Source organism: Lissotriton helveticus, chromosome 6 (assembly GCF_964261635.1).
Source record: "Lissotriton helveticus chromosome 6, aLisHel1.1, whole genome shotgun sequence".
Taxonomy (NCBI): domain Eukaryota; kingdom Metazoa; phylum Chordata; class Amphibia; order Caudata; family Salamandridae; genus Lissotriton; species Lissotriton helveticus.
In genome coordinates this window covers 104,225,412-104,249,891 of record NC_136067.1, presented here as the reverse complement: position 1 = coordinate 104,249,891, position 24,480 = coordinate 104,225,412, and the positions used below count along the sequence as shown (strand labels likewise).

The window sequence follows — 24,480 nt, the reverse complement described above, 5'->3', positions numbered from 1 at the left end:
CCACGATCATTTTCCGGTAACTTGGGAGCCAACTGCGTGGCCGAATCCTTTAAGGCGTGAATATACCTCCCCAACAAGCAAGTAGCATTGGTGGACTTCAAAGCCATACTAGAGGAAGAGAAGACCTTCTTGGCCGACTGCTCCAATTTTTTAGAGTCTCTGTCTCCAGGAGCCTGTGGAAAAGATCCTGCAGATTGTTTAGAACAGGAAGCCTGCACCACTAAACCTTCGGGTGAAGGAAGAGCAGAAAGAAAAGTAGGATCACCAGGACCTCCTTGCAAAAGACCTTGAAACAGCAGGAGCAGAAAGGGGCTTCCGCCACTCCTACACAATTGGCTCAGTCAAAGCCTCATTAAATGGCAAAAGAGGCTCAACTACAGAAGATGGGGAATGCAAAAATTCCATGAGAATATTTGGTCTAAACTCAGCAGTGGGCAACTGAAAGTCTAAAAGTTCAGCAGCCTTCCTAATACCAGCATGGTATGGTGCTACATCATGAGAAAGCAAGGCCTTTGGTGATGAAAGCTCCAACTCTGGGGAAGTGTCTAGACCAGTGGTTCCCAAACCTTTGACTCCTGAGGACCCCTACTGAATCACTAATGGAAGCCAGGGACCCCCAAGCAATTTGTCCAATTTAAATTTCTTTTTAAAAACAACTTTTGAAGCAGAGGCACTTTCAGGAGGAGACAGCCTGAATTGGGTCTATTGGCAATTGACATGTATGCATACAGCAGTGTATTATTTAGTGGTACAAGGCTCTTTCTCTCAGCCATAGCAGCCTCGGATTGGTGACCCTTCCTTACAGAAACAGGTTGAAGGATTGTGAATTATTAGCATGTTTACCTATTCACAGTTTAAGAAGGTCTAAAATATTATACAATTATGAAGCATTTTATAATAAAGACATGCCCCAAGGAGCAACGAATATTGTGCAAATTCTAACAAGATAGTGCACAAAGCGATGAGTCCAATGTACAGAGTAAATCCAAGGTCTATATTAGGAGTACATCATGGAAGAGCAAAAGATGGCAGGATGGTATCTGCACAATAGGCAGATTGTTTCCGCGAGATCATGGAACAATGCTATGCCAATTACCATAAACCCCTGTTAGACAATCTTTAGTCACAGACAGCAGAACAACATTTTACCACCAAGGGGTGAGCAATGTGAGCAATGCAGTTAAGGCATATTTCAGAGAGGCCTCGCGTGGCACCTGACATGACCCTCTCCTGTTAGGATGCCACGGCCCCCTTCCCTTGCCAACAACAAACCACAAAGGCTAGACAGAATAAGAGCTTGATATGTCTGAGTATGAAAGCTTGACAGCACACATAATTCACCCAAGGGCTTGTGGAAAGTGAGCAATCAGACAGCAGCGAGAAAATCCTACTGCTGATCCGGGCTGCATCTATTTTTACCCGCCTGCCAAGTAACGGTAAACTATACACATGTGCCTTTCAAAATTGATTTACTTCTGTTGGCGGAAGCTTGCACTGCATGTGTGCGCGCGCGGAGGAAGTTTACTCTATTGCTGCCTGTTATTTAATATCTAAAAAGAACAATTGATGGACAGAATGCAGAACAATGTCATACATTCGCCCCAGTACAGAGATCTGGGCCTAAATCAATGTGATTTATTATCTGTTCTGTGTGTGAGTGAAAGGAGCGTTTGGGGAGCTTGTGGTGCCCACAATCCAAACTGCTGTTTGCTTTGTCAGTGTTTCTCAAACATGACATAAATGAGGGAAGAGGCAGACCTTCCTCGCATGAGGTTGACGTTTGTAAATCTCTGCAAAACTTTTCACTGGGATCCACAGGAATAACATTTATTTTTTAACGATTGTCTATAGACATATGCTGCTAATGCGCATCAAATATGTATTTCAATTCACTCACTAAATGTACTTGGTGTGAGATCTGAACAATTCACATGAAGCTGGCTTTCTCTGCCCTATTATTGGTAATGTGTGAATGTATATATGCTACCAGACAGGATTTATTTATTTATAAAGTTTTATATAGCGCTAACTTAATCCCAAAGGATATCAGAACGCTTTTGAGGGAATGAGGTAACATATCAGTACGAGAGTCAAATAGGGAATATACATAGGCAATGCAAAAATCGTGCCCCTGTAAAGACCCAATATAGGCCTTGGCTAGGCGTATAATGTGCTAGGCATTGAAACATAACGACAATGGGAAGCAAATACAATAGTAAAAAACAAGAATGACATCCTTTCTTGTAGTGTGGCCGATGCGCTAAGAGCTGACATTCGCTCTTCTTATGAAGGTAAGAATCTGTTCATGAGGAATCCTTTTGCTTCCAGTTTGAAAGCAACCTTGGAGGAGATTCTCCGGATTTCTGGTGGAAGAGAGTTCCAAATTTTTGGAGCAGAGCCCGAGAAGGCTCGTGGACATGTTCTGTTTTTGCAGAAGATCTGGGGTTTCAGGAGGAATGAATTAGCACTCCTCGACGGTCTACCCCCTCCGGATAGTAATTGTGGGTTTTGAAGTGGAGGGCTTTGTGCGATAAGCATGCAATCTTCAGTTGAATTCTAGCTTCGTAGGGCATCCAGTTTAGAGATTTTAGGACCAGGGAGATCTGGGCATTTCGCTTGGTGCCCGTAATCAGTCTGGCCGCAGCGTTCAATGATGCCTTTAGCGGAGCCAAAGTGCATTTGGGAGGCCGCATAGCGGAGCACTGCCATAGTCAAGCCTCGGTAAAACAAGCGCTTGGACCACCTGCTTGAAATCAGCTTGAGGTAAGAAAGGTTGAAGGTTCCTGCGAGTTCTCAGAAGTTGGTTAGCTCCCTTCCTGATACGGGTCTTCATATTCAGAAGTTTGTCCAGTGTGATTCCTAGAGATTTAGGTGAGTCAATGTGGGGGGAGCAGTTGAAGGCTGTGAGCTGGTTCATCCAGAGGTCAATATTAGGAGTGTGTTTTGGGGGAGAGATGAGGAGGAATTCTGTTTTGGAGGGGTTTAGCAGGAGGTGGTTCTCAGTTAGCCAATTTTCAGAAGTCAGTAGGGTGGAGTTGAGTGAAGTGATTTTCAGGTAGAGTTGGGCGACGCCTGCATACATATGGAAGATAAAGTCCAAGGATTTTAGTACATTAGCGAATGGTTCCAGAAACAAATTGAAGAGAATGGGAGATAAGGAGGGTCCTTGGGGAACCCCCATGGTGACTGGGGATGGCTGGGAGAGAGAGTGGTTCGCCTTAACTCTTTGGGATCTGTGTAGGAGGAAGGACGAGAACCATTGCAGCACCTGTCCAGAGAGGTCCATCCTTTGCTCCAGAATATCTGGGAGTTTGTCATGATTAACAGTGTCAAAAGCAGAGGAAAGGTCGAGTAGGATAAGGAGGCAAGATTAATTTCTGTCAAGCATTATTAGGATGTCATCCATGACGTGAGTGAGAGTCTATTCAGTGCTGTGCCCACTACGAAAGCCCGATTGGTGTTGGTCCAGGAGATGGAAAGTTTCGATGTGCGCACATAGTTGAGACTGGATGCATTTTTCCAAGAGTTTGGCTAGTGTGGGGATGCTGGAGATGGGGCGGAAGTTGTTAAGATCTGTACTGTCTGCTGTAGTTTTTTTTAAATAGAGGTTACCTGAGCCTCTTTTAGACAGTCTGGGATCGTACCCTGTGAGAGAGAAGCATTGATGATCTTTGTCCAGATGGGGGAGATAGAGTCTTTAATTGCTTTGAAGATGGTGGGTGGTAAAGGGTCACTGAAGTGATTAGGTGGGTTGATTAGGTGGGTTGATACTCCGAAGGACCTTATTGATTTGGTTTAGGATGGTAAAGGTGTCCCAGGAAGCGTTGTGCTTGATACCTCTGCTAAGTGGAGCAACCTTGTCTGGTGTGGCCAGGGAGGGTGCTGGTCTGTTGGATCTTAATAGAGACCTCCTGGTTTCTAGATCAATATAAATAAGTCTAGTTTTCTCAGTAGAAAAGTCTGCCAAGTCAAAACATGAGGGAGGACTGACATCCAAAGCTGATCGGTTGGGGGCTATAACAGATTGTTGTTTAACCCATTCGAACAGTTTCTTGGGTCGATTGGCCGCTTGGGTAAGTTGGGATCTGAAATATTCCGCCTTGGCTGTCTTGATGTGTTTGTTATAAGAGCTTCTAGCAGATTTAAGGTTTTTTAGATGGTCCGCTGACGGAGTGGATCTCCAGGAGCGCTCTATGGCCCTTAGATTGCGACGTTCCGAATTTAGGTTGCTATTGAACCAAGGTTTAGATATTTTTGAGGGTACATTTCTTTTTACTGGAGTGGAGCAATTTCGTCCACGATGCTAGACATAGAAGAGTTATACAAGTCTGTGTGTGCATGTACTTCGACTAATTCTCTTTGAAGAGTGAGGGCACGCTTACAGCGGGTTGCTAGGTCAGCTGTGTTGATGTCACTAAGGTCTCTTCTCCAGATCTTCGGTTTAGTAGTTTGAGGTTTACTCTGAGATACCTCCAAGTTGATATGGGAGGAAATGACGTGATGGTCCGACCAATCGCAGGGTATAATGGAGTCCAAAGTGATCGAATGTACTTTGGAGATGATGAGGTCATGAGTTTCACCCTTCCTGTGGGTAGGCTGGTCATAATGTTGAACCAAATCGTGATCCTTCAAGAAGGAATTGAGGCATGCTACAGCTTGGTCGTTAGGGTTTGACCAATGAAGGTTAAAGTCTTCCAGGTAGATTTGGGGCTGCATTGAATCGACATGGTCAGCTATGATTTCCATTAATTGTTCAATGAATGGTAGGATGTTGCCCAGAGGGTGATAGAATGTATGAAGTTTGCAAACCAGCTGCTTGTCACTAGAAATGTTGAGACAAAGGTATTCGCAGGTTAATGGGGAAGAGGACTTTGAGAGGGAGATCTAAAAAGATTTAGACTAGAAGCATACATGCCAACATTTTTAGAAGAAGAAAATGGAAGATTTCACAGAAATAATCGGGAGAGTAGATCACCCCTGTTGACTTCTATTCAAGCAGAGGCAATTTCAGGTGGGAGACCGTCAAAAGAAAGCCATGTTTTGCTTTGAAAATCGTGAGTCTCCCGTCTGATTTGGGTCTGTTGTATGTAGCAGCACACTGTAGATGATTATCCTGGATTCTGGGAGATCCGCAGCGGACTTCAGGACTGTGGCATGCGATCAGAATATTGTCTTGTGATTATACCAGTTTGATTGGAAGGCCAATGTTGGTATGATCCTGGGGGCACATGGGCACTGTTTAGTTTTTCCTAGGGACGTGGTGAAATGCAGAAGCTGTTTTTCTGAGTTACGATGCAATATATCTGTTGTGGGAGTGATTTACTTCCTGTGCATTGTTGCTGAAATGGTTTGCCTTTACCGTGCCCCTCCTACTGCCTGCTTTGCCCCGCCCCTTTCGAGAACCCCTGGCATGCATTACTATGGCAGGGCACTTGGGTGCCATCGCAGAGTTTAATACTGGGATCGTTATGCAAAGCGCAGAATTATAGGCCTCCGCCTCACGCAGCATTCCATGTTATTAACTTGTGCCAGACAATGCAATTTCCAAATGACATCCACTCTAGATATTAGTAGACCTAGTAGTGATTCAGATTTTTGTGGTGTTATAAAACTCTTGCATTGTGGGTAGTTTACTTGTTCCTGTCACTCTAGCTGTCTGGCAATGTTTCGGAAGGTTCTGGCCCAAATGTTAGCCTCATGGAGGTGATGTATGCGCTATTTCTATAGTGCAAAATCAGAGAGCAGGCGCCTCATTCTTTATTAAATGGTTCCCTGTCATTTTGTATCTGTTTAAAGCTGATAAGTCGACTGAGCCAGGTCTGATGGCTTGCAGACTAATGCATCCCAGGCAATCCGGAAGTCAGAGGTTTGAATCCCAGCTCGTCACTTTGTTTCTGACCGGATGTAGGATTATCGAGGGGCTTTATGTAACAGGTAATGTCACCTCTCGACAGCACTTTGTGGTAAGTGCCGGCTCATATAAGCAACAATGTTACATGAGGCTGACATAAAAAGGAAAGACGTTTTAAAGCATACGCGCGCTTTTACTGTAAATGCGTAGGTACTCTTGTAAAACACTCGCATGCAGTTCCAGAGGGAGAAGAGCCCTCCTGCCGGTTAGAGGTGCTCAAATGCTCTTCAGCCTCGATACAAGAGGTACAGCTGTGCTCTGCTTTTAGGGCACCAGGGCACATATGGTAGCAAAATGCCCCGGGGCTGGCCGCAAATACAAGGGTAAACGCACGCACTGTGGGTGCGTAACGTCGGAGGACGGGCAGAAGCAAATAATACAATAAGGCCAATCACCCTTCAGCTTGCTCCTAAAGCTGAATGGTGATTGGCCAGATTGCATTGTGGTGGTCTTACCGCCCCTGCGCCAACATTCACTGCTTTTGTGTGCTGAGAGGACGCATGGGTGTTTAGTTTTTCACTACGAAGGCAGGCACTAGAGTCCTGCGGACCCCCTGGGAATGTCTCACAGACCCCTGGGGGTCCACGGACCACAGTTTGGGAAACACTGGTCTAGACCACTCGCCTAGATGTGAACTAATCAGCAGACTCTTCAATTTCACCTTCAGCTTCCTCCCGCTGAAATTCTTTGGGCTTCTCCTCTTGACCGCAACTTTGAGAATGGCGTCGGCGGCGCCTGAGACACCCACACTGGCGGCGACGGAAGAGCCTCAGAAGTAGGCAACAGTGCAGATCGAAGACGAGAAGAAGAGGTTCCACCAGATGGCACCCGAGACTGAGAAAACGGCGTAGAAAATCTTGGAGCCGGAAACTGCCAGGACGGCGCTGTTGGCATAAAGGGCACGAAGGGTGCATGGGCATATTGCTGAGGCACACCCAAATTGAATGCAAGCGGACCCACGGGGCCCGACGGCGCACCGGTAGGGTAAGATGCCGTACATTGCATTAAGAAAAATGCGAAGGATCCGACCTAGGTCCAGGAAGGGTGGATAAGGAGCTCCGTCTGAATGCACTAGAGGCCGAGTAGGCGTCGGGACGTCAAACCCAAAACAGGAGAGGTCGCAGGCACAGGTGAGGACATCCTAGACTCCCGAGAATCTTTCGGCACCAGAGATAACCGTGGCACTGGAGAACCCCTCGGCATCGGTGACTTCGCCGGAGAACCCCTCGGCGTCAGAGAGTGAGCCGGAGTCGCTTGAGAAGTAGACTGAGATGAAATCTTTAGAGTGACGTCACGAAGTGTGAGATGAAATCTTTAGATTGAAGTCACGAAGCCAGAGTCCTCAAAGCTTTACCCTTCGATGAATGACGTCAGGTACCGTGCCTTCTCTTCTTCTTGTGTTTCCTCGACTTCGAAGTATGTAAAGTCGACGACTTTGATTTTGACTTTGAACTTTTTCAGCCCCTCTTCTCTTTTCTTGCCTTCGCCATAAAAAGCTTAGTCTCACGCTCCTTCAGATTCATCTTCTGACAACTGGAGCAGCCTCCAACGTTGTGGTTTAAAGAAAGACACCACAAACAGTCTTCATGTGGGTCAGTGATAGACATATGACCCCCACACTCTCCACAAGGCTTGAAACCTGATTTCTACGATGTCGCTATAGCACTGCTACACCAACGGAAACAGCAGATAACAAAATAACTGAAGAAAATGGAGAGTCCCAGAAAACCGTTCCACGTCGACGGCACGGAAAAAAGGGAACGGACATCAGCACGCCAACAAGGTCTTCTTGTGGCTCCAGTGAAGTCAAACAGAGTCGCAAATGTAGCCGTGCCATCATGACGTCCTCGTCGACGTAGGAGAGCTAGAAAAAAGTTTGTGGAATGCTGTAAATTCAAATGTGTGAAGCCGTAAATCCAGCCACCATGGGTGAGTGAGAGTTGACATTATTTAAGGCCGTTGTCATCTGCACAAGATAAAAATAAAATAAAAAAGGAGCCAGTACACTGCCTTGCTTTAGGCCATTTCTTGTTGGGATTTTTGTTTAAACCATCGTACCTTTTCCTAGCCTTACCCATGCCCAGGTGTCTGTGTACAGTAATTGAATAGCGCCATAAGGAGGAGAGGAGAAATTTCTCAACTTTGTAACTTGGACCACAAGATGTTTCACTGTACCGTGCAAACGCTGAACAAAAGTCCACATAATACAGATGTAGATTTAAAGAACGGCCCCTTGCCTGTTCGATTAGTATGGCCAACATCTAGGTGTTGGTGGAAGTGCCAATTCCCTTAATAAACCTAATCTGATTCATCAGCACCAATGAACTGGTGTCGGCCCAGTCTGACAATTCGGCAAGAAGGCCTTTTGAGAAGTATGTTGCCTCCCCAACCATTAATGCAATCAACCTATAACTGGGTGATTGTGTAGTTTTCCCTGCTTTATAGATTTGGGCCACACCAGCTAGACCCACACGAGCTATTTGGGATTTCCTGGTTAATATGGACGTGATTGTATAAGGTGACCGGATGTTTGGCCCAGTAGTGGGGATTTTGTTTAAATACTGCCAGTGGTAAAGCATTGGGTCCAGGGGTACGATCACATTGACTTGTGATTTTCGAGCCCCCTGTGATGATTCTGCACAAACTTGGTTCTCCAAAAGTAGCTGAACAAATTAGACCCACTGGGCCAATGGGTTGGGGGTTGTTTCACATACCATTTCTCACTGGAGTCTGACTTGCTGTTCCACTTTCTCAATGTAGTCTGTTGTACACTGCAAACTTCTGTAATTGATCGTAGACACTGTGCCGATATCCAGCTGGACTACGTCGTACAAGGAGACATGCAGATTTAACTGGATCCTCTGCAGTTTATGGTCACATTCCAGTCGGCTTCCCAGGGAAGCTACCATATGAAATAAAGGAAGAAAAACTAAAGTGTAGTCAATAGTTGAATTAGAGGTTGCCGAGTAATGGGATGGATGCGCCGGATTATCAAGTTCAGCGCAACCATTCAAGACTCTCAGACCCCGATGCTCCACTTCATTTATAAATTGTCACCTACTGGCATCCCTCCTCTGCATATAAGGTTGAAACAAGGGAATGGACCAGATTTGAACGAATTTTTCCACTATTCGATCCCTGGTTGCACCAAGCAGCAGATTCATGTTAAAATTGCAGGTCATTAGGATAAGAGGCGCCGGATTTGTTGCAGAAAGGACAGTCAAAAAATCCAGTAAAAGATCGATAGTTTTTCTTTTTCACCAGCGAGAGATGTATGTAAACATTTATAATCAGCAGGGGAGGTAAACTACTTGAAGAATGTTCCAAGAATTTTACTGCTTGCAGATTAGGATGGTTGACGCTGACCTTCTTTATTCTGACATTAAGTTTAGCCGCTGCATAGATAGCAAGACCACCAACATGAGAAGCCCAATGTGTGAGTTCTAACCATCGGTTTACTGAAGATCAAGTATGCTGGGAGGTCTATAGCTGCTTGAGTCCCGGTTTCTTGAAAATTCACCACGTACAAAGGTTTTAATTTAAGCCAGAAAGGCCACGCCCTCAATTTTACCCAAAGTCCCTCGGTATTCCAGGCACAAATCAAAAGGTTCTCCAATGGTGGGATTCAGCTAAATGGTTAAACTGTCAATCAATTCCTTTGTGAGACAGGTAGTAAGGCATCCGAAAGTAAAGACCAGTCCATTGTCACATGTTGTTCCTGACAAGAAAGGGTGAAGGTCCAAAGATTCCAGGGCTATATCAGTTTTCACAGGATTTTGTACAAGCAAAGGAAACACACTCAAAGCTCTGGACCTCTTGAGCTTTCTAAAATTGTCAGTTTTGAAAGGGGAAGAGTGTGTATTCCGTTTCTATGACCGTATTATTTTTAAGGCTAAATCCTGTTTTCAAAGTGTTCCATTCAAGAGACAAGATTGTTCCAAATTTGAACAGGAAATCTTTATTAGTACATTTTTGAACATGGACACCCGACACGTGTTTCGCCCCTTGTGGCGATTGGCGCCAGGGCTTTCTCAAGGCTATTTAGACATTAATTTTCATATACAATGCACTTCTTCCAATTTTTCTGGTCGGTTTGTTCCAACATCAAAGTTTTTTCTGAACTATAAATTTCGAGATAAATCTCCAGGTGCACTATGGTCTCTACCGGAGAACCTTGCAGGACTCGGCTGTCCATGTTCAAAAATGCACTAATAAAGATTTCCTGTTCAAATTTGGAACAATCTTGTCTCTTGAATGGAACACTTTGAAAACAGGATTTAGCCTTAAAAATAATACGGTCATAGAAACGGAATACACACTCTTCCCCTTTCAAAACATTGTCACATGTTGTAGTTGTTTCTCGGGCAGTACAGCCTTGCCATGGCCATCTGTGTTGACATCTTGACCACGTCGTTGTGACCGAAAGGCTCGGGCCCCTCGAAGTATTGATGCTAGCCGAGTCTGTACACTGTCGCCAACTCTCTTGGTCTGTGGTTGTAAATCCCGTTTTCCCGCATATCCTGTCTGGGAGTGACATTTTCCAGGGCTACGGGGCAAGAGAATGGAGGATAAGCGTTTTCTACATCTCAGGAGATTTCAATTCCGCATTTTGCAAACGCTTGCTTCTCTGCCCACACCAGTTCTGAGATCTGGTCTGTTGCCCAGGCAATGACTGTCGATTCTTCCTCGGCAGGATTTACAGCACATAAAAAGGTGCCTGAGTGGATGTCAGATAATTTAATGGGTCTTAGCCCCTTCGCTGCGGGGGTTAATTTCCCCGCTGTGCTGGGGGGGCGCGCACGGCGCCTGCATGCTCATGACGAGCTGAGCTCGTCATGAGGCACGGCGCTCCTGTGCTCATGACGAGCTCAGCTCGTCACAGGTGCATTACCCGCCGTGGAACGCTCAGCACAGCAGGGGAATTATCCCCGCGTGTGAGCGTTCCACGGCTCATGACGAGCTGAGCTCGTCATGAGCACCGGAGCGCCGTGGCTCATGACCATGGAAGAGGTTAGAGAAGGGATTTTCTTGCACCATGCAAAGTATAGAGCTTCTATTAATTGTATCACTACACTAAGAAACGTCCTGGGAGTGAAATTTAGTTCCTCGATCCAGAGTGGTGACCTCAACTTGCACTACCTCCATTGGAGTACATGAGCAACATTTTTTCAGTTAAACAAAAAAATTGATAGTTTTGTTTTTCGTAATCAGTCAGGCACACTGATACCCTAATGACTGCCATCTTGCCAATCCTACCTTCATTTTGTTAGCCTTAAACAGAAAGATAATTGGACAATGAACTGCACAAGAAGCTGCTCTCACAAGATTCCGGTCAAACCCCAGATTTAGAACCCACGCCAGAGCTTTTACTGCAGCCATCACTAAAAATATCCACAGCTTGTAGCCGCGACCTCGCCTATTACGATGCTGGCACAACCAAACTTCACTCTTTTCGAAGCTGCAGAACAACAAAAAACGCCCCTTCTTTAAATAAAAAACTTTATATCTTCTTTACTCACCTACTCTGCAGATCTTCTGTGGATTTACTGGCACAGCTTGCTGCACATTAGCATGCCCAGTATCTCAGTCTTCCTTGTCAGGATACCTTCTACACTCTACTCTTCTCTGCAGACATTCTCACAATAGTCTTGAAGGCTTCAGGCACTGTTCCCATCAAGACAGACACCTTTCTTCTTCTTCGAGGCTGCTAGATGGGTGGGTAATAGTGGTGCTTTTTACTTGTCCAACTTGCTCACTTTTCCTTCAGTTTTGTTTTTTTTAGGTTATGTTTGAACCACTTCCTTTACTTCTCCTAGTAACAAATGTTGCATTGGTGGAAAAAAGTTGTTTTCACGTTTAAGTTACAGAAAACAGTGGGTTTATTTGTTGTTACTCCTTACATAGAAGGTTACATTGCTTATGTAACACTAAACCAATGAAGTTCCAGTTCAACCTCCAAGTTCTCTCTGACCCCTTCCGACAGACACTACTGGGTCAATGAACGGGAACATTCTACAAACAGACATTACATGCACCACAAGACTCGGTCAGAGCAGGGGAAACACAGAATTCTACACCGGCCTGCCTTAGGATGGATTTTTCCAGGGAGAAAATGTTGGAAAAATGTACTAGGAATTATACCTAGCTGTTTACGTGTACGCTCCAGCTCTTTCTCCAAGAAGGCAATTTTCATTTGTCGAGTTTCACGCTCTGCCTTCAGTTTCTGTCGATCTTCGATGACCTGAACGAAAACAGGAAAAAATCATGATGTATGGCTATCATTCATTCCCAGGGTTAAAAATACACCTCAAAATGAGACAGTTTGGAGGTGTCTTAATAATGAACATTATTCACTTTAGACAATATATTTTTAGATTTTTACAATTCATTTTAAAATAAGTTAATTCACTTCTGTCAGACAATACAATTAAATAACTGCTTTTCTTGGTCAAGCATCAGCATGTGGCAGCAAACATCCCTTGTGGCCAAAGCAGATCACGTTAATGAAAGAATGGGAAAGGGAGTGCACTGATGAACTAAGACATGTTACAGAGAACGCCTTGTGACAGTGGAAAAAAAGCAACTGTAAAAGCATGTGGGACAGAGCGTTTGCAGGCACACAGTGAAGACGGTATGGGGAGTAAGGGGCACCCGCTCTGCAGGTTAGGTGGCAGAGCTCATGTGGGACAGATGTCATTGATGCAGGTGGTCTGCCCACAGAGGATCAGCTCTTGTACAGTGGGTCATGTTGCTGCAATGCGGTTTCATTTTGGCTCGGGCTTCACTGCCTCCATGGGTATCATTCTACACTGACATGCCGCCACTCGTCAGAACAGTGTGGTGTCCTCCAAAACTTCTTTCATTCCTTCAAACTAGATTTTGCTAGAAGCAGAGGAGCCCTAATCCATTTTGTCGAGTAGTTCCCCACCATGCTAAACAAGGTGTAATGACGTGTTTAGCACATATCCATGCAGCATAAAAAGAATTGAGACTGCATTGCTACCTAACAAGCCGGAAAGGTTTCTATCTCTCATGGTGTTTAGGAGCCCCTCTGATGGGGTGTAGGAGCCCTCTGATGAAAGAGAAACTGGACCATACAGATATTATTTATAGCCTCTCTTGTCTTTCCTCTTATTGCAGTAGCTAGTAGGCACTGATTTAAACAATGTGGGACGATGACTAGACCAACAGACCAACATGACAGTTGTGACTTAACTTAGAACAGTCTGACCCTCGTGGGGTGGGGACAAGGAGGGGGTACAATTACCATTCCAACCCTGACTTCCCGTGAATACGCCCTGAAGTGAAAGCCCAAGGGGGAGCAGGCGGACCCCATACAATAAAAAGGAAAACTGACTTCAGGACTGCTGAGGGGAGCTGAGATGGCAAGGTTTCTGGCGCATCTAAAAACGTGGGCACTGCTGTATGACTGTAGGAATCGGACTGTATGTGGAATCGGAACAAAACAGAGGGGAAGAAACACAAGCAGGTGGTCAGATGACGGAGAAAAGATTACCCCAGAGAAAACCACTAGAGAGGTGTCCCTGGAGCACTCTGGTTGATCTAACCAAAGTCAGCCACTTGCAAACTGGATACAGGCAGGTGAGACTGGCAAGCACCAACTTGTGGTCCGGAGGGGATATGAAGACCTGCATGAGGCAGGTTCTAGAGTACAAAAGGGTATGGTAGGGGGAAGAGAACAGGTATGCTAGACCTTGCAAATGGCTCACTATACTCCCCACAGCAGACACTGGGGGAGAGGAAGTTACGCACCCATGTAGGGCATGGCTGGGGACCGGAATCCCAGGAGGGTGACTAGAGAGGAGGCGAAAGAGAAATCTGAGGTCCTAGCCTCAAAAGGGAGCAGCAGTAGAGAGTGGATTAACTGCATGTCCTGGACTGATCAACTTCATAATGCACTAAGGTTAAAAAGATACAGTAGAAGACACCCTGCTGAGATAAATACACCACCCAAAGGACACACATATTGAGGGGTGGGGAGGATGCACCCACTGCATTTCAGTGCCCAGGCGATATCTAAACACCCCTGCGATGTAGATGCTTGTAAGGCACCCCACTGACACCTTGAATGATCCAAGGAACTAGTGTGCAACCTAGGGCATCAACCTAAAGCTCCTAGAAGACAGTGACCGTTATTGGCATGGGGACAATAGATAATACAAGGCAGTTAATCAAACAACAACATTTCCACAAAGAAGGCGAGAATGCGGCGAAGGGCGCATAAAGAAAGGAACTGATGTCAAAACACATAGGTGGTGCCTATATATCGCTCCAAGCTGTCAATGCCAGAGGTTGTACAATATTGCTGTGGAGTGGAATAACATCGGTTGTCGACAAGCTGGAACAATTGCTGGAAAATTTGTGGATACTTATTGATGCCGGAGGGTACTCAGATCAGACAGCTTTATTCATCCAAAAGGCGGCAAAAGAAAATTAAAAATTACATAATTTAAAATTAATAAATTATTATAGTTTTAAAATCACTTGCAATTAGCTAAAAAAAAAAAAGAGCCACAATCAGTTACAAATACGAACTGAGTTCCATACCACACTATAAAATGCATTCGCAAATATTTTCTAAAACAAACTCTTTAAAACACTAAAGAAACTACATCAACAGAGATACACCAGCATCGGATGTTTCGAGTATTCAGTATAATCATAGCGCAAATAATTCATATATTACCTTAGTTCTAGAGCCTTCCTAATAAAAGGAAATTCGGCACAGCAAATCTGGGGTGTACAAAGTTTCTGCAGGAAGTCAAGCCTTCTTTATGAGTTCTCAGTTTAGACTTCGAAACAGGAATCAGAAAATCTTGTCTAAGAACAATATATAGGGGCAAAACAAAATAAATAGGAGTGCCACAGGGATCAATTTTGAGCCCTCTGCTTTTTAATTTATACTTACGTCCACTGGCCAATCTTGTAGAAAATGTTGGCTTAAGTTTAATGACTTATGCAGATGATTCACAAGTCCTATTCTCACTCTCCAAATCTGACATGTCCACTCCATCTGCATTAAAAGTAGGCCTCCAAGAAATCTTTTGCTGGATGTCAGACAACCAACTTAAGCTGAATGGAGAGAAAACAGAGGTACTCCTGTTAGGAAATAGCAAAGATCTCTGGAATGATTCCCATTGGCCACCATCATTGGGTAAACTTCCATTTCCAGCTTCGCAGGTTAGAAACCTTGGGGTCATCATTGATGACTGTTTATCTATGTCCCAGCAAGCAAACAAAGTGGCAGGTATATGCTTCACCATTATCAAATGGTTACGCAAAATCATCTGGATGCTGCCACCTACTACCCAGAAGACCGTGATCAATGCCTTAGTGACATCTCGGCTTGATTACGGTAACATCTTATACCTGGGCTCAAATAAGACAGTGATAAAGCGTCTGCAACTAGTGCAGAACGCTGCGGCTAGACTGCTTTGTAAAATCCCCAGATCTGCTAGGATCACCCAACATCTCAAGGATCTGCATTGGCTTAAGGTCGAGAACCGTATTTGTTTCAAAGCCTTGAGCTACTTATTTAAAATCAAAGCCGGCACTGCCCCCAAATATCTTCAGGCCCTTGCTAAGCCCTACCTCCCAAACCGTAACCTGCGTTCAGGTACAGCGGCAAACTTTGCAGTACCAAGGTTTAAAAGAGCCAGAATGGGCGGGAGATCTTTCTCCTACCTGGGGCCAGTGCTGTGGAACACATTGCCCTCCCACATTCGCAAGGAGGAAAGCTATGTGAATTTTAGAAAGAGCATAAAAACGTGGCTTTTTAATAAATAATTGTTTTGTCTGTTCTCTCCCCAGTGATATCTGAGTGCTTTGCGTTCTTGGCGCCGGGAAACCCTTTGTGGGTAGCTGTGCGCCTTACAAATGCTATAAAATAAAATAAATAAAATAAAATAAAATAGGCTTGCCCTTTGTGCGGATACTTGTATAGGGTAAGCAACCTTAAAATGGATCATACATAGCCGGACGAGAGTAAGGTAACTTCGGTGGATGCGATTCATGACCCAGAAAAGATATAGTTCCAAGCATTCTGTGGTCAAGATCTCAACATATCTTTTCAGAGAAACCATAGTCTGCGCTTTCCGTAATCGTGTATCTGAATGGTAATTAAGACATCGTGTTTTAACTTCATCCTTACTTTTAGTGGTAATTTGAAGAGAATTATCTAACATCTCTTTCATTCCAATGGTATCAAAAGTTTGTTTCAAGTATGTATCTCATGGAATATGTGCAACTCAGTCTAGAGCAAGACAATCCAAGATACAGGAACTAACCAAATATGCCTCGAGGTTAATCGGTAAATTAATCTAGAAGAAAAGCGGAGCGAGGCCCAACTTATCTTCCAGGCACCCAAGACCTAATTCTTCATGGTAGACTAAAGTAGCAGCCCATGGAGGGGTCATCAGTAATCTACAAATACAACTATTTTATGCTTGTTGGAGAAAGGTCGAATTTGAATAACCCCATAGGCCTGCACTCTGACACAGCTGACATATATTTGGTGCTATACAAGTTAACATTCTTTAATGGGCTTCTGACCAAGCCTATGCGACAATCTAAAAACTGCCTCTAGGATTTTCTTGAATTGTTGTACCCTGTTGGTCAGAAGCGAGTTCCATTAAAACGAGGCGCTAAACAGGATACTCCGATAAATACTTTCACTGTCTCCAGTGTTGAATTCCCCATTAAGAAAGTTTTGGATTTTGTCTTACAGCCCACAAGTAATAATAAAGATTTGGACTGATTTAACTTACGGTCCAAAGTTTCCAGCCAGGAAAAAAAAAAAGAATCCAGTAATGTTTGGAGATCCTTTGCCGTGCACGCAATTAGCACAGTCGTCGTCGTCTGAAAAAAAGGAGAATGGGCATTGGATGTTTATCTGTGGAATGTCCATCCCAACCCCTACCAGGTATTTAAAGATTCCATTTATGTATAATCTAAATAGAAAAGGGGCAAGAATGCATTCCTGATGGACCCCATGTGTAGATTTAATGTGAGAAGTTGTTTCTCCTGATAAATCATAACGTACTTTTACTGTCAACCCTTGATGTAGACGTTTAATGAGAGAATGCAATTCTGATTTCACCCCCTTCTTCTCCAGGAGTGACAAGAGCTTTGAACAATTCACCAGATCAAAGGCGCTGGATAAATCAATAAACGCCAAGTGAAGAGACCCTTCCTTAGCCATCACATTTACCTTCCAACAAATAAAATTTTAAGAACTGGTCAATAGCTGCCATAGCTGGTTTGAAACCATATCGTACATGGGACAACATTTTCTCCATAGCCCAAGATTTCAATGTGCCAAGAGTACTCAACCCATAATTTTCATACTAGAGTGTTGTATGTCGTTTTAGATTCCGTATGGATTTTCCCAGTTCATGCCCGTATATAGGTACAAACCAAGTTGCCCTTCTATAGGCATAGAAAGCGAGCACTTATTTAGGCATAGCCCATGCTAACCAAATACAGGAATGGCTACTTCCAAACGTCACAACGATTTTTGGGAAAACCAGCTGAAGCCGTTAGGGACTTCCTCTTACTTGAATATTGATTTCTTCAAGAACTCAGTTACTTTACAGTGAACAACTATTCCCTAGGGGTTCATTCATGACGTTCATATGCCCAACTTTACGTCAAACATGGCATTCCTAAACACCTTCAAGGTATAAATATACCTTCACTTGCTATGGCAAAGCATGGTGGTTCGGTGCAGTTAGACGACCTACTTGGCAGACGCAGCTCGCTGCAGCAAGTGCCGAAGGAAGCAGACTCTCCAGCTGATGCACTGATCAGAAAACTGTCCTCTGCAGAGAAATCCAGCTCCAGTGTTTATGACTCCCCTTGCGGGGTGTTGGGAAATCAAGTCCTGAGACAGAGATACCAGAACTCCTTCATTCTAAAGTATGGAGCGGATTAGAACCTAGAGAAACCTTCGGTAGATTCTTGGCAAAACTAAGCTTATGCTAAAAGACCATCCTTACTTCTTCCCTCGTACTAGACCTAGGTTAGGTACACTGGGTTAGGTGTATTTTAGAAGCACCAGTTGAGTATTTTAGCCTATTTTATTTATGTATGTATGTATTTTTATATGGCTTAGAAACCATACAATGCTCTTACAGTATTATTTTATATTACTGTTCACGCTGTACGCATTATACTTTGCATTCTGTCTAACGATTGTAGCAGTTCACCTCTCTTGCATGAGAAAGAAGACTGTTCAATAAATACTTTTATTGAAAACGCCCGTCTCACTATTTCTCTGCAACTCTGTAGAAACGAAGCATGCACAATTGACTGAGTGAAATACTTCTATTGTTTCCACGACTCTGAAAATCGTTATTCCAGTCCTAGGGGAACAAAGTTGGCATGTTTAAGCGGTTGTCAGAAACTAATCCCTTCTTGTGAATTCGAGAACGTTTCTAGTGACCTCTGAGCTAGCTGGCACTCACTATTAAGTTTAGTATATTCGATAGAGACCTACGGACCTAAGTACTATGTCATATCTATAGGATATATTATTCCAATGCACAGAGCCTATTGGGAATATATGAACTACACTACATGGCACCCAACGTTTGGTAAGGCACTAATTTAACGCTAGATACTAAAGTAACTCAGTCGTGCTTTTCTCAGAGACCCCTTTTTCCTTAATACTCCAATAGATGTCTGGAGTGGGTAAAGGGATAATATCCACCGTAGCTGAGTAGGATGAAAATTATATGTATTAGCTTTTCGGGTTATTCAACGTTGAAGTATACAGTGCTCCAAAATATTGTGCACCTTATCTTGGTTTCCTTGAAACTTGCTCTGCAAACTTTCAGTCAACAAAATGCCGGACGGCAAAAACACTGAGAACGGTGGAGCTTCAGCTGATCCAGCAGCTTTTGACACAACAGGTTTTAATGAAACCGACAAGGATGCTATATGCATTCCTATAAATTTAAGGAAAACCATCACTATAAAACTTATAAAAAATGGCCTAACATCGAGAGGTGGTAGGGTAGTTTTTGTTAAAGAGGAACATGAATATCACCAGACAGAGGTATTCTATTCAGGAATAGCCTTCCCCGAAGCAAATCCAATAACACATGTGTTTCACTTCTACAAAGAAGATGAACCACCAACGGAATACATTCCTTTAGAGGATATTGAAATTCCACTAACATACCAAGAGCATGTGCTCTGGTTTAAAGTCGCCCTAAAACATATAAAATCACATTACCAGGCTCGGTACACTAGGTAGACCAGGAGCAACATCGCCGGTCTTAGCCAGCTATACACCACATCCTGAAATTAATGGTATGTCAGATGTGGAACTACTAGCTCAACTAAAAGAGCTTATCAAAATATATAGACAATTGGTTCAATATGTCATGCGGTCTCTTACAGTTCAGCCTGCAATAATGATTCCACAACATCCCCCTTACCAGGGGAACAGAAATAAAATTACACCTCAGACTTTACACTCAGTCGTCGGTAAATTACCCGCAAAACAGGAACAAATTCCATTCTGGATAGCTCAATAAATTACTCAAATCGAAACAGTATTTCCTAATACTACCCCTCATGAAAAACACAGAATTCTAACAATCTGGTTACCAATGGGGGTCGCCCCACATCTGGAGGACTGCGACACTTGGGGTACACTCTTTGCTGCAATCTACACTAAAACACATGGTGGTCAGTCTATGGCGGTAATACTAGACGTCCTGAAACAGATTCAAAATGAATACGGGGCAGAGCCTGCTTTAAATTTAGGTATGAAACTACTCAAAGATTTAAAACAGGTCTCGACAATAACATTAGCTAATATTAAAGGTGAAGCAGCATCCGCCAAAAATTAAGGGTATTCGGTGTAATTGAGCAACCTCAAGAACTAGCCAGAATAAGTGAAAAATCCTATGAAGAATTAGGTAGAGACAGTCTGGAAGGGAAACCAGTGAAACCCCAACTGTCTGAAAGTCCTGAAAAGGTATTTACTAAAAACACTCCTACTCCTTCTAAAAAGAAGTGGGAAAATAACAAACAAACCTCTGAGAGAAGCGTTCTCATTCCAGGGGTAGGTCTCCTCCAAAGGAGCCCTCTGAAAGGAGGTATAACCTCAGGAATAGGGATACATTTGAGAAAACGATAGATATCAAGATACTGATGCACTTTCCTCTAGTACCTTTCAGACTTCGTCACAGAAATCCGAAAGAAGAGGACGATCAGAACACAAGGAAGAACGGGTGAAGTCCAAAGACGATCAACACGTTCAGAAAAACAAGAAAAGTCAAGTCAAATTTTATTGTTTAAAATTATTAAAAATTATTACAACATGCATTTGAAATCATCGTTAAAAATTAGTAAATAATGTACTTAATTGTTCACAAGGTAAATGAATAGACTGTACCATTAATAAAATCTCAAATAATTCATTTTGTTTGTACACTTCTTACTTGGCTAAGCTTTTCAGTATACACTTCCTATTCACTGTGTTTTCATGGGTCCACTTGTTGTAGGAGAGATTGAACTTTCCTCACGTATTTGACCCCCCTACATGCCAACATAGGAGATGATCCATCCAGCCATCGAATTACAGCTTGCCTGCATGTTCGAATATTCAGTTTATTAAAAATGTTCTTTAAAAGCTGTCTCCTTAGATCTATAAGAGCTGGGCAAGCACATAGCAGGTGAGTTAGTGTTTCATTTTGATATCCGCATAGACGACAATAAAGGTCAGTGTGACTATCTTTCCAGGATGGTAGCAAGTCCTTTGAAAACTGTAGGCCCAGCCGATGTTCTATGTATCTTTGTTTTATTTGTATATTAAAATGACTTTCCAAATATGGCTGTGGTTTTATCCCGGAATATGAGTTTATTACTGTCCACCCGTGTCGTCGTTTTGCGGTGCTTGATTTGTCTTCCAGGTAGGATTTGCATTTGACTGCATTGTTTGTAATTTTATCGAAGTTATTTCTATCTGGCATCAAGTCCCATGTTGAATCGATTCCTAAGCAGGTCAAGGATTTTGACAAGAAGTCTCCCCAACTGTGAGTCACGTGCTGTTTCTGCTGGATATCGATTTCTTTCCAACACAGGTTGTCCAGTGAGCCTTCTTCTGATGCACGTATTTTATGACAAAGTTTCGCAAAAGTACCCATACTGCGAAACCTCTGATTCAGCAGGCCAAATTCTAAACGGACCTGCGCCGGTGATACTGATTTTGGGAGATTTAAAGCTGCCTTGTATACCTTTGTTTGTAGGCTGTTTAACAGCCCCGCCTCTTTGCCACACCAGGTGGCCAATGCATAAGACAAGGTAGGTAAAGTTTGCGCTTTTATCACTTTTAGCAGGTGTGTGTAGTTTGGGCAACGTAGTTTTTTTTGTAATTGCCGGTATGCATAAATCAGGGAATGTGCTTTTGCCTTCAGGTCTAATTTGTGTTCCTTGTTTGCTGGGCCTCGCCCCAGTTTCAGACCTAGGTACTTGTATGATACTTCCTCCTTTATTGGGGTGCTGTTTGCGTACCATATGAATGTTTGTTTTTTCGGGTCTACGATGCGGACCACTTTGGTTTTCTCTTTATTCAGTTCCAAGCATTCGTGTTTCAAGTAGGTGACCAAATTGTTGATCATCCTTTGCAGGCCTATTGGGGTTTGACTCAGAACAACAATATCATCAGCGTACTGCAGGAAGGGGATTGGGATTTTTGACAGGTGCGGTGGATGACCTTCCCCGACCTGCATGTGACGGACGATGTCTGCCATGTAGAGATTAAATACGCTTGGGGCCAGTACACAGCCTTGTTTTACGCCCTGCTGTGTTTCAATTTCAGCCGTGATGCTGCTACCGTCTCCCAGTTTGACTCGTGCCCAGGTATCACTATACAAGCTTATTATTGCCTCCAGTAGGTTCTCCGGAAGGCCCCATGATCTCAATTTGTCCCATAGTCGGGTTCGATACACCCTGTCAAAAGCTGCTCGCAGGTCTATAAAACAAGCATACAATCTCGTCTTCTTTATTTCCGCTTTTTCCTTCAGGAGAGCCAGAGTTATTAAGTTTGTTAGTGTACCGGTCCTTGGCCGGAAACCCGTTTGGAACATAGGTATGATCTTTGTGTCTTCCATCCAGTCTTGAAGGTGTGACAGTAGGCATGACCCATATAATTTTCCCTCCACGTCCATCAGCGATATCAGCCTATAGTTCCTCGGCTCGTTATGATCACCTTGTTTGAAAATGGGATGGATTATACTCCCGTTCCAGGACTTGGGCAGCTTGTTCTGTCTGTAAATTGAGTTAAAGAGTTATGTTAAGTATTCTGCCCAGAACTCAGGGGAATGTTTGAAGATGGCGTTTGGAAGCCTATTAGGACCTGCTGCACCTTCTTTTTTCAGGCGTTTTATTATTAATTTTAGCTCGCCAGCTGTTACTAGGGTGTCTGATACTGTATCTTCTGATTGTTCTAGTGTTATAGTTGATTTGTTGCCAAAATTCCCTATATTCCTATTTTCGCAGTCCGAAAATGGCTTCTTTGTGTCTTCAGGTGGAATGTTTCGTGTTCCCAGAATTTTTCCCGCATGTTCAGAGTTTCTTGCGCATATTTCGCACTCTGTTTTACAGAGGCACTTTTGACCCTCCTCCCTGTCAAGAAACAGGTTTTTGATGTGCTGGATCCACTTACTTTCTCCAATGCCTGCCTCCTGTTTTAGATAATTGCCCTTTGTAAGTTTATTAATGATACCCCAAAATGTTCGGGCATTTTTATGTTTCCCGGCAATTAATAATTTAGACCAGATTTCAGTTTGGTATGATTTGTTTGCGTTATTCAGCAGAATCTTGTATTTTTTCCGCATGGCCTTTAATTTCGCCTTATCCGGTATTTTTCCACTTTTTATTGCTATTACTTGCTTCCGTACTTCGCGTGCGATTTTCCTTTTTTGCTCTCGTAAGGTATTATACCAAGGCTTCTTCCCGGTGTCATACCTTCTCATGGTCTGTTTTGTAGTTGGGGGGTTTCTGGTTAAGGCCTTACATAGATATTCCCATGCTTTTATCGGATTTTCTTTTTCCTCCGGTGTTAGTCTGAGCAATTCTTTTTTAAATGTGTCGATTGTTGGTTTTATGTCCTTTCCACCCCATTTCAGTTTACGTAGATTGAATTTTTCCGTATACTGAATGACGGTTTTTTGATTTTCAGTCTTGTTGGCCAAAATTTTTATTTTGGTGAGTAACAGGAGGTGATCGCTTTCTATGCGTTGCTCAACCGAGAACGAGCTTACCATCGGTGTCAAACTGTTGCTTATTATTGTGAAATCTATTGATGACTTCCGATTTCCACATACAAAGGTTATAGGTATGACTCTTCCCCCGTTTTCCTTCTTGTTCAAAATGGAGAGACCCAGATCTTCGAGATCATGAATTATTTTATCGTCTTTTGTTAGGTTGCTGTTAAAATCTCCTGTAATGATTATGGAATATGATTTGTGAGTGCTTTGCAATACCCTGATCAAGGTTATCAGTGTTATCAGTTTTTCCTTTTTCTGTTTCTTTTCCGGATGTACGTAAACATTGAGCACTAAAAGGTTGTGAGTGCGTGAATTTGAGTCCAGCCTCTCTGTAAGTTTTATTGCTTGTAACCAATTTACCCCAGTGTCCACTTCTTCCACTTGCCACCTATATTGTTGGGTGATGTACGTTGTTAAGCCTCCTCTCTGGTGACCAAATTTAGAAAAATTTTCGGCGAGGACATGAAACTATATATAACTAGGGATGGAAACTTGGCACAAATTCCAAGTTTCTTGTAGTAATATTAGGTCATGTTGTTCCAAGAAGTTTGCGGTTTCATGGTCTTGCCCAATGTTGTTAAAGCCATGAACATTCCAAGAGAGGCTGATCGTTTGTGTGTTTGAGCCAATGGGTTGGTTATTGCTCACTAGTTTTCCTCCCAATTCCTCAATTCACCAAAAAGAAGGTAGCAGGTCTAAAGATCAGACATGCCGAGGATCTTGAGGACGCAACTTAAGAACGGGGAATGGGCTCAGACAATGTTGGACAGCGCATCAGAAGTCACCATAGCTCGCAAGAACTTGAAGGATCATCTGGAGACAGTGGACTTGAATGAATTCATCCAAGTTGAAACTGCAGATACCAGGGTTAGTTGTCTACATAAGTTATATGAAGTAACACTCCGGATGGAGGGAGATCTAACAAGAAAAGTGAGAGCACTCTTTTGGAAGCAGCTTTCTCAGGGTTATGACATTTTTCTCACTGAACAAGACTGGCCACCAGAATTGGTCAGGGAGTGCCCACATGGCGAATACATCATTATGCCAGCCTTCTCCGACCACATTCCAATTCATTTAAAATATACCTATGCCAGAAAATGGGCAGTAGCCCAGGCTCCAGCATTATAAAAAAATCATGTAGGATGGGATGAGGATTCTTCTCACCATAAAAACCAGTTGAAAAGTCAACCTACTGCACAAAGGCAGTACCCAGTTAAGCAAGAAGTTAAACAACAGGTCAGGGAGATCTTAGATCAACTTGAATAC

At 43.4% G+C, this 24,480-nt stretch overlaps 1 protein-coding gene across 3 annotated transcripts in view; it reads right to left on the bottom strand.

Annotated features, from left to right (window-relative positions):
- Positions 1-24,480, bottom strand: part of LOC144762289 (uncharacterized) — a 383,652-nt gene that overhangs the window by 22,538 nt on the left and 336,634 nt on the right. For all 3 annotated transcript variants that reach the window (XR_013596075.1, XM_078647431.1, XM_078647429.1), the window contains exon 5: positions 12,053-12,152. Coding sequence is in view for 2 of the 3 variants with exons in the window: in XM_078647431.1 (XP_078503557.1) it covers positions 12,053-12,152 (100 nt within the window). In the remaining variant the exon portion in view is untranslated. The remainder of the gene's footprint in view (positions 1-12,052; positions 12,153-24,480) is intronic.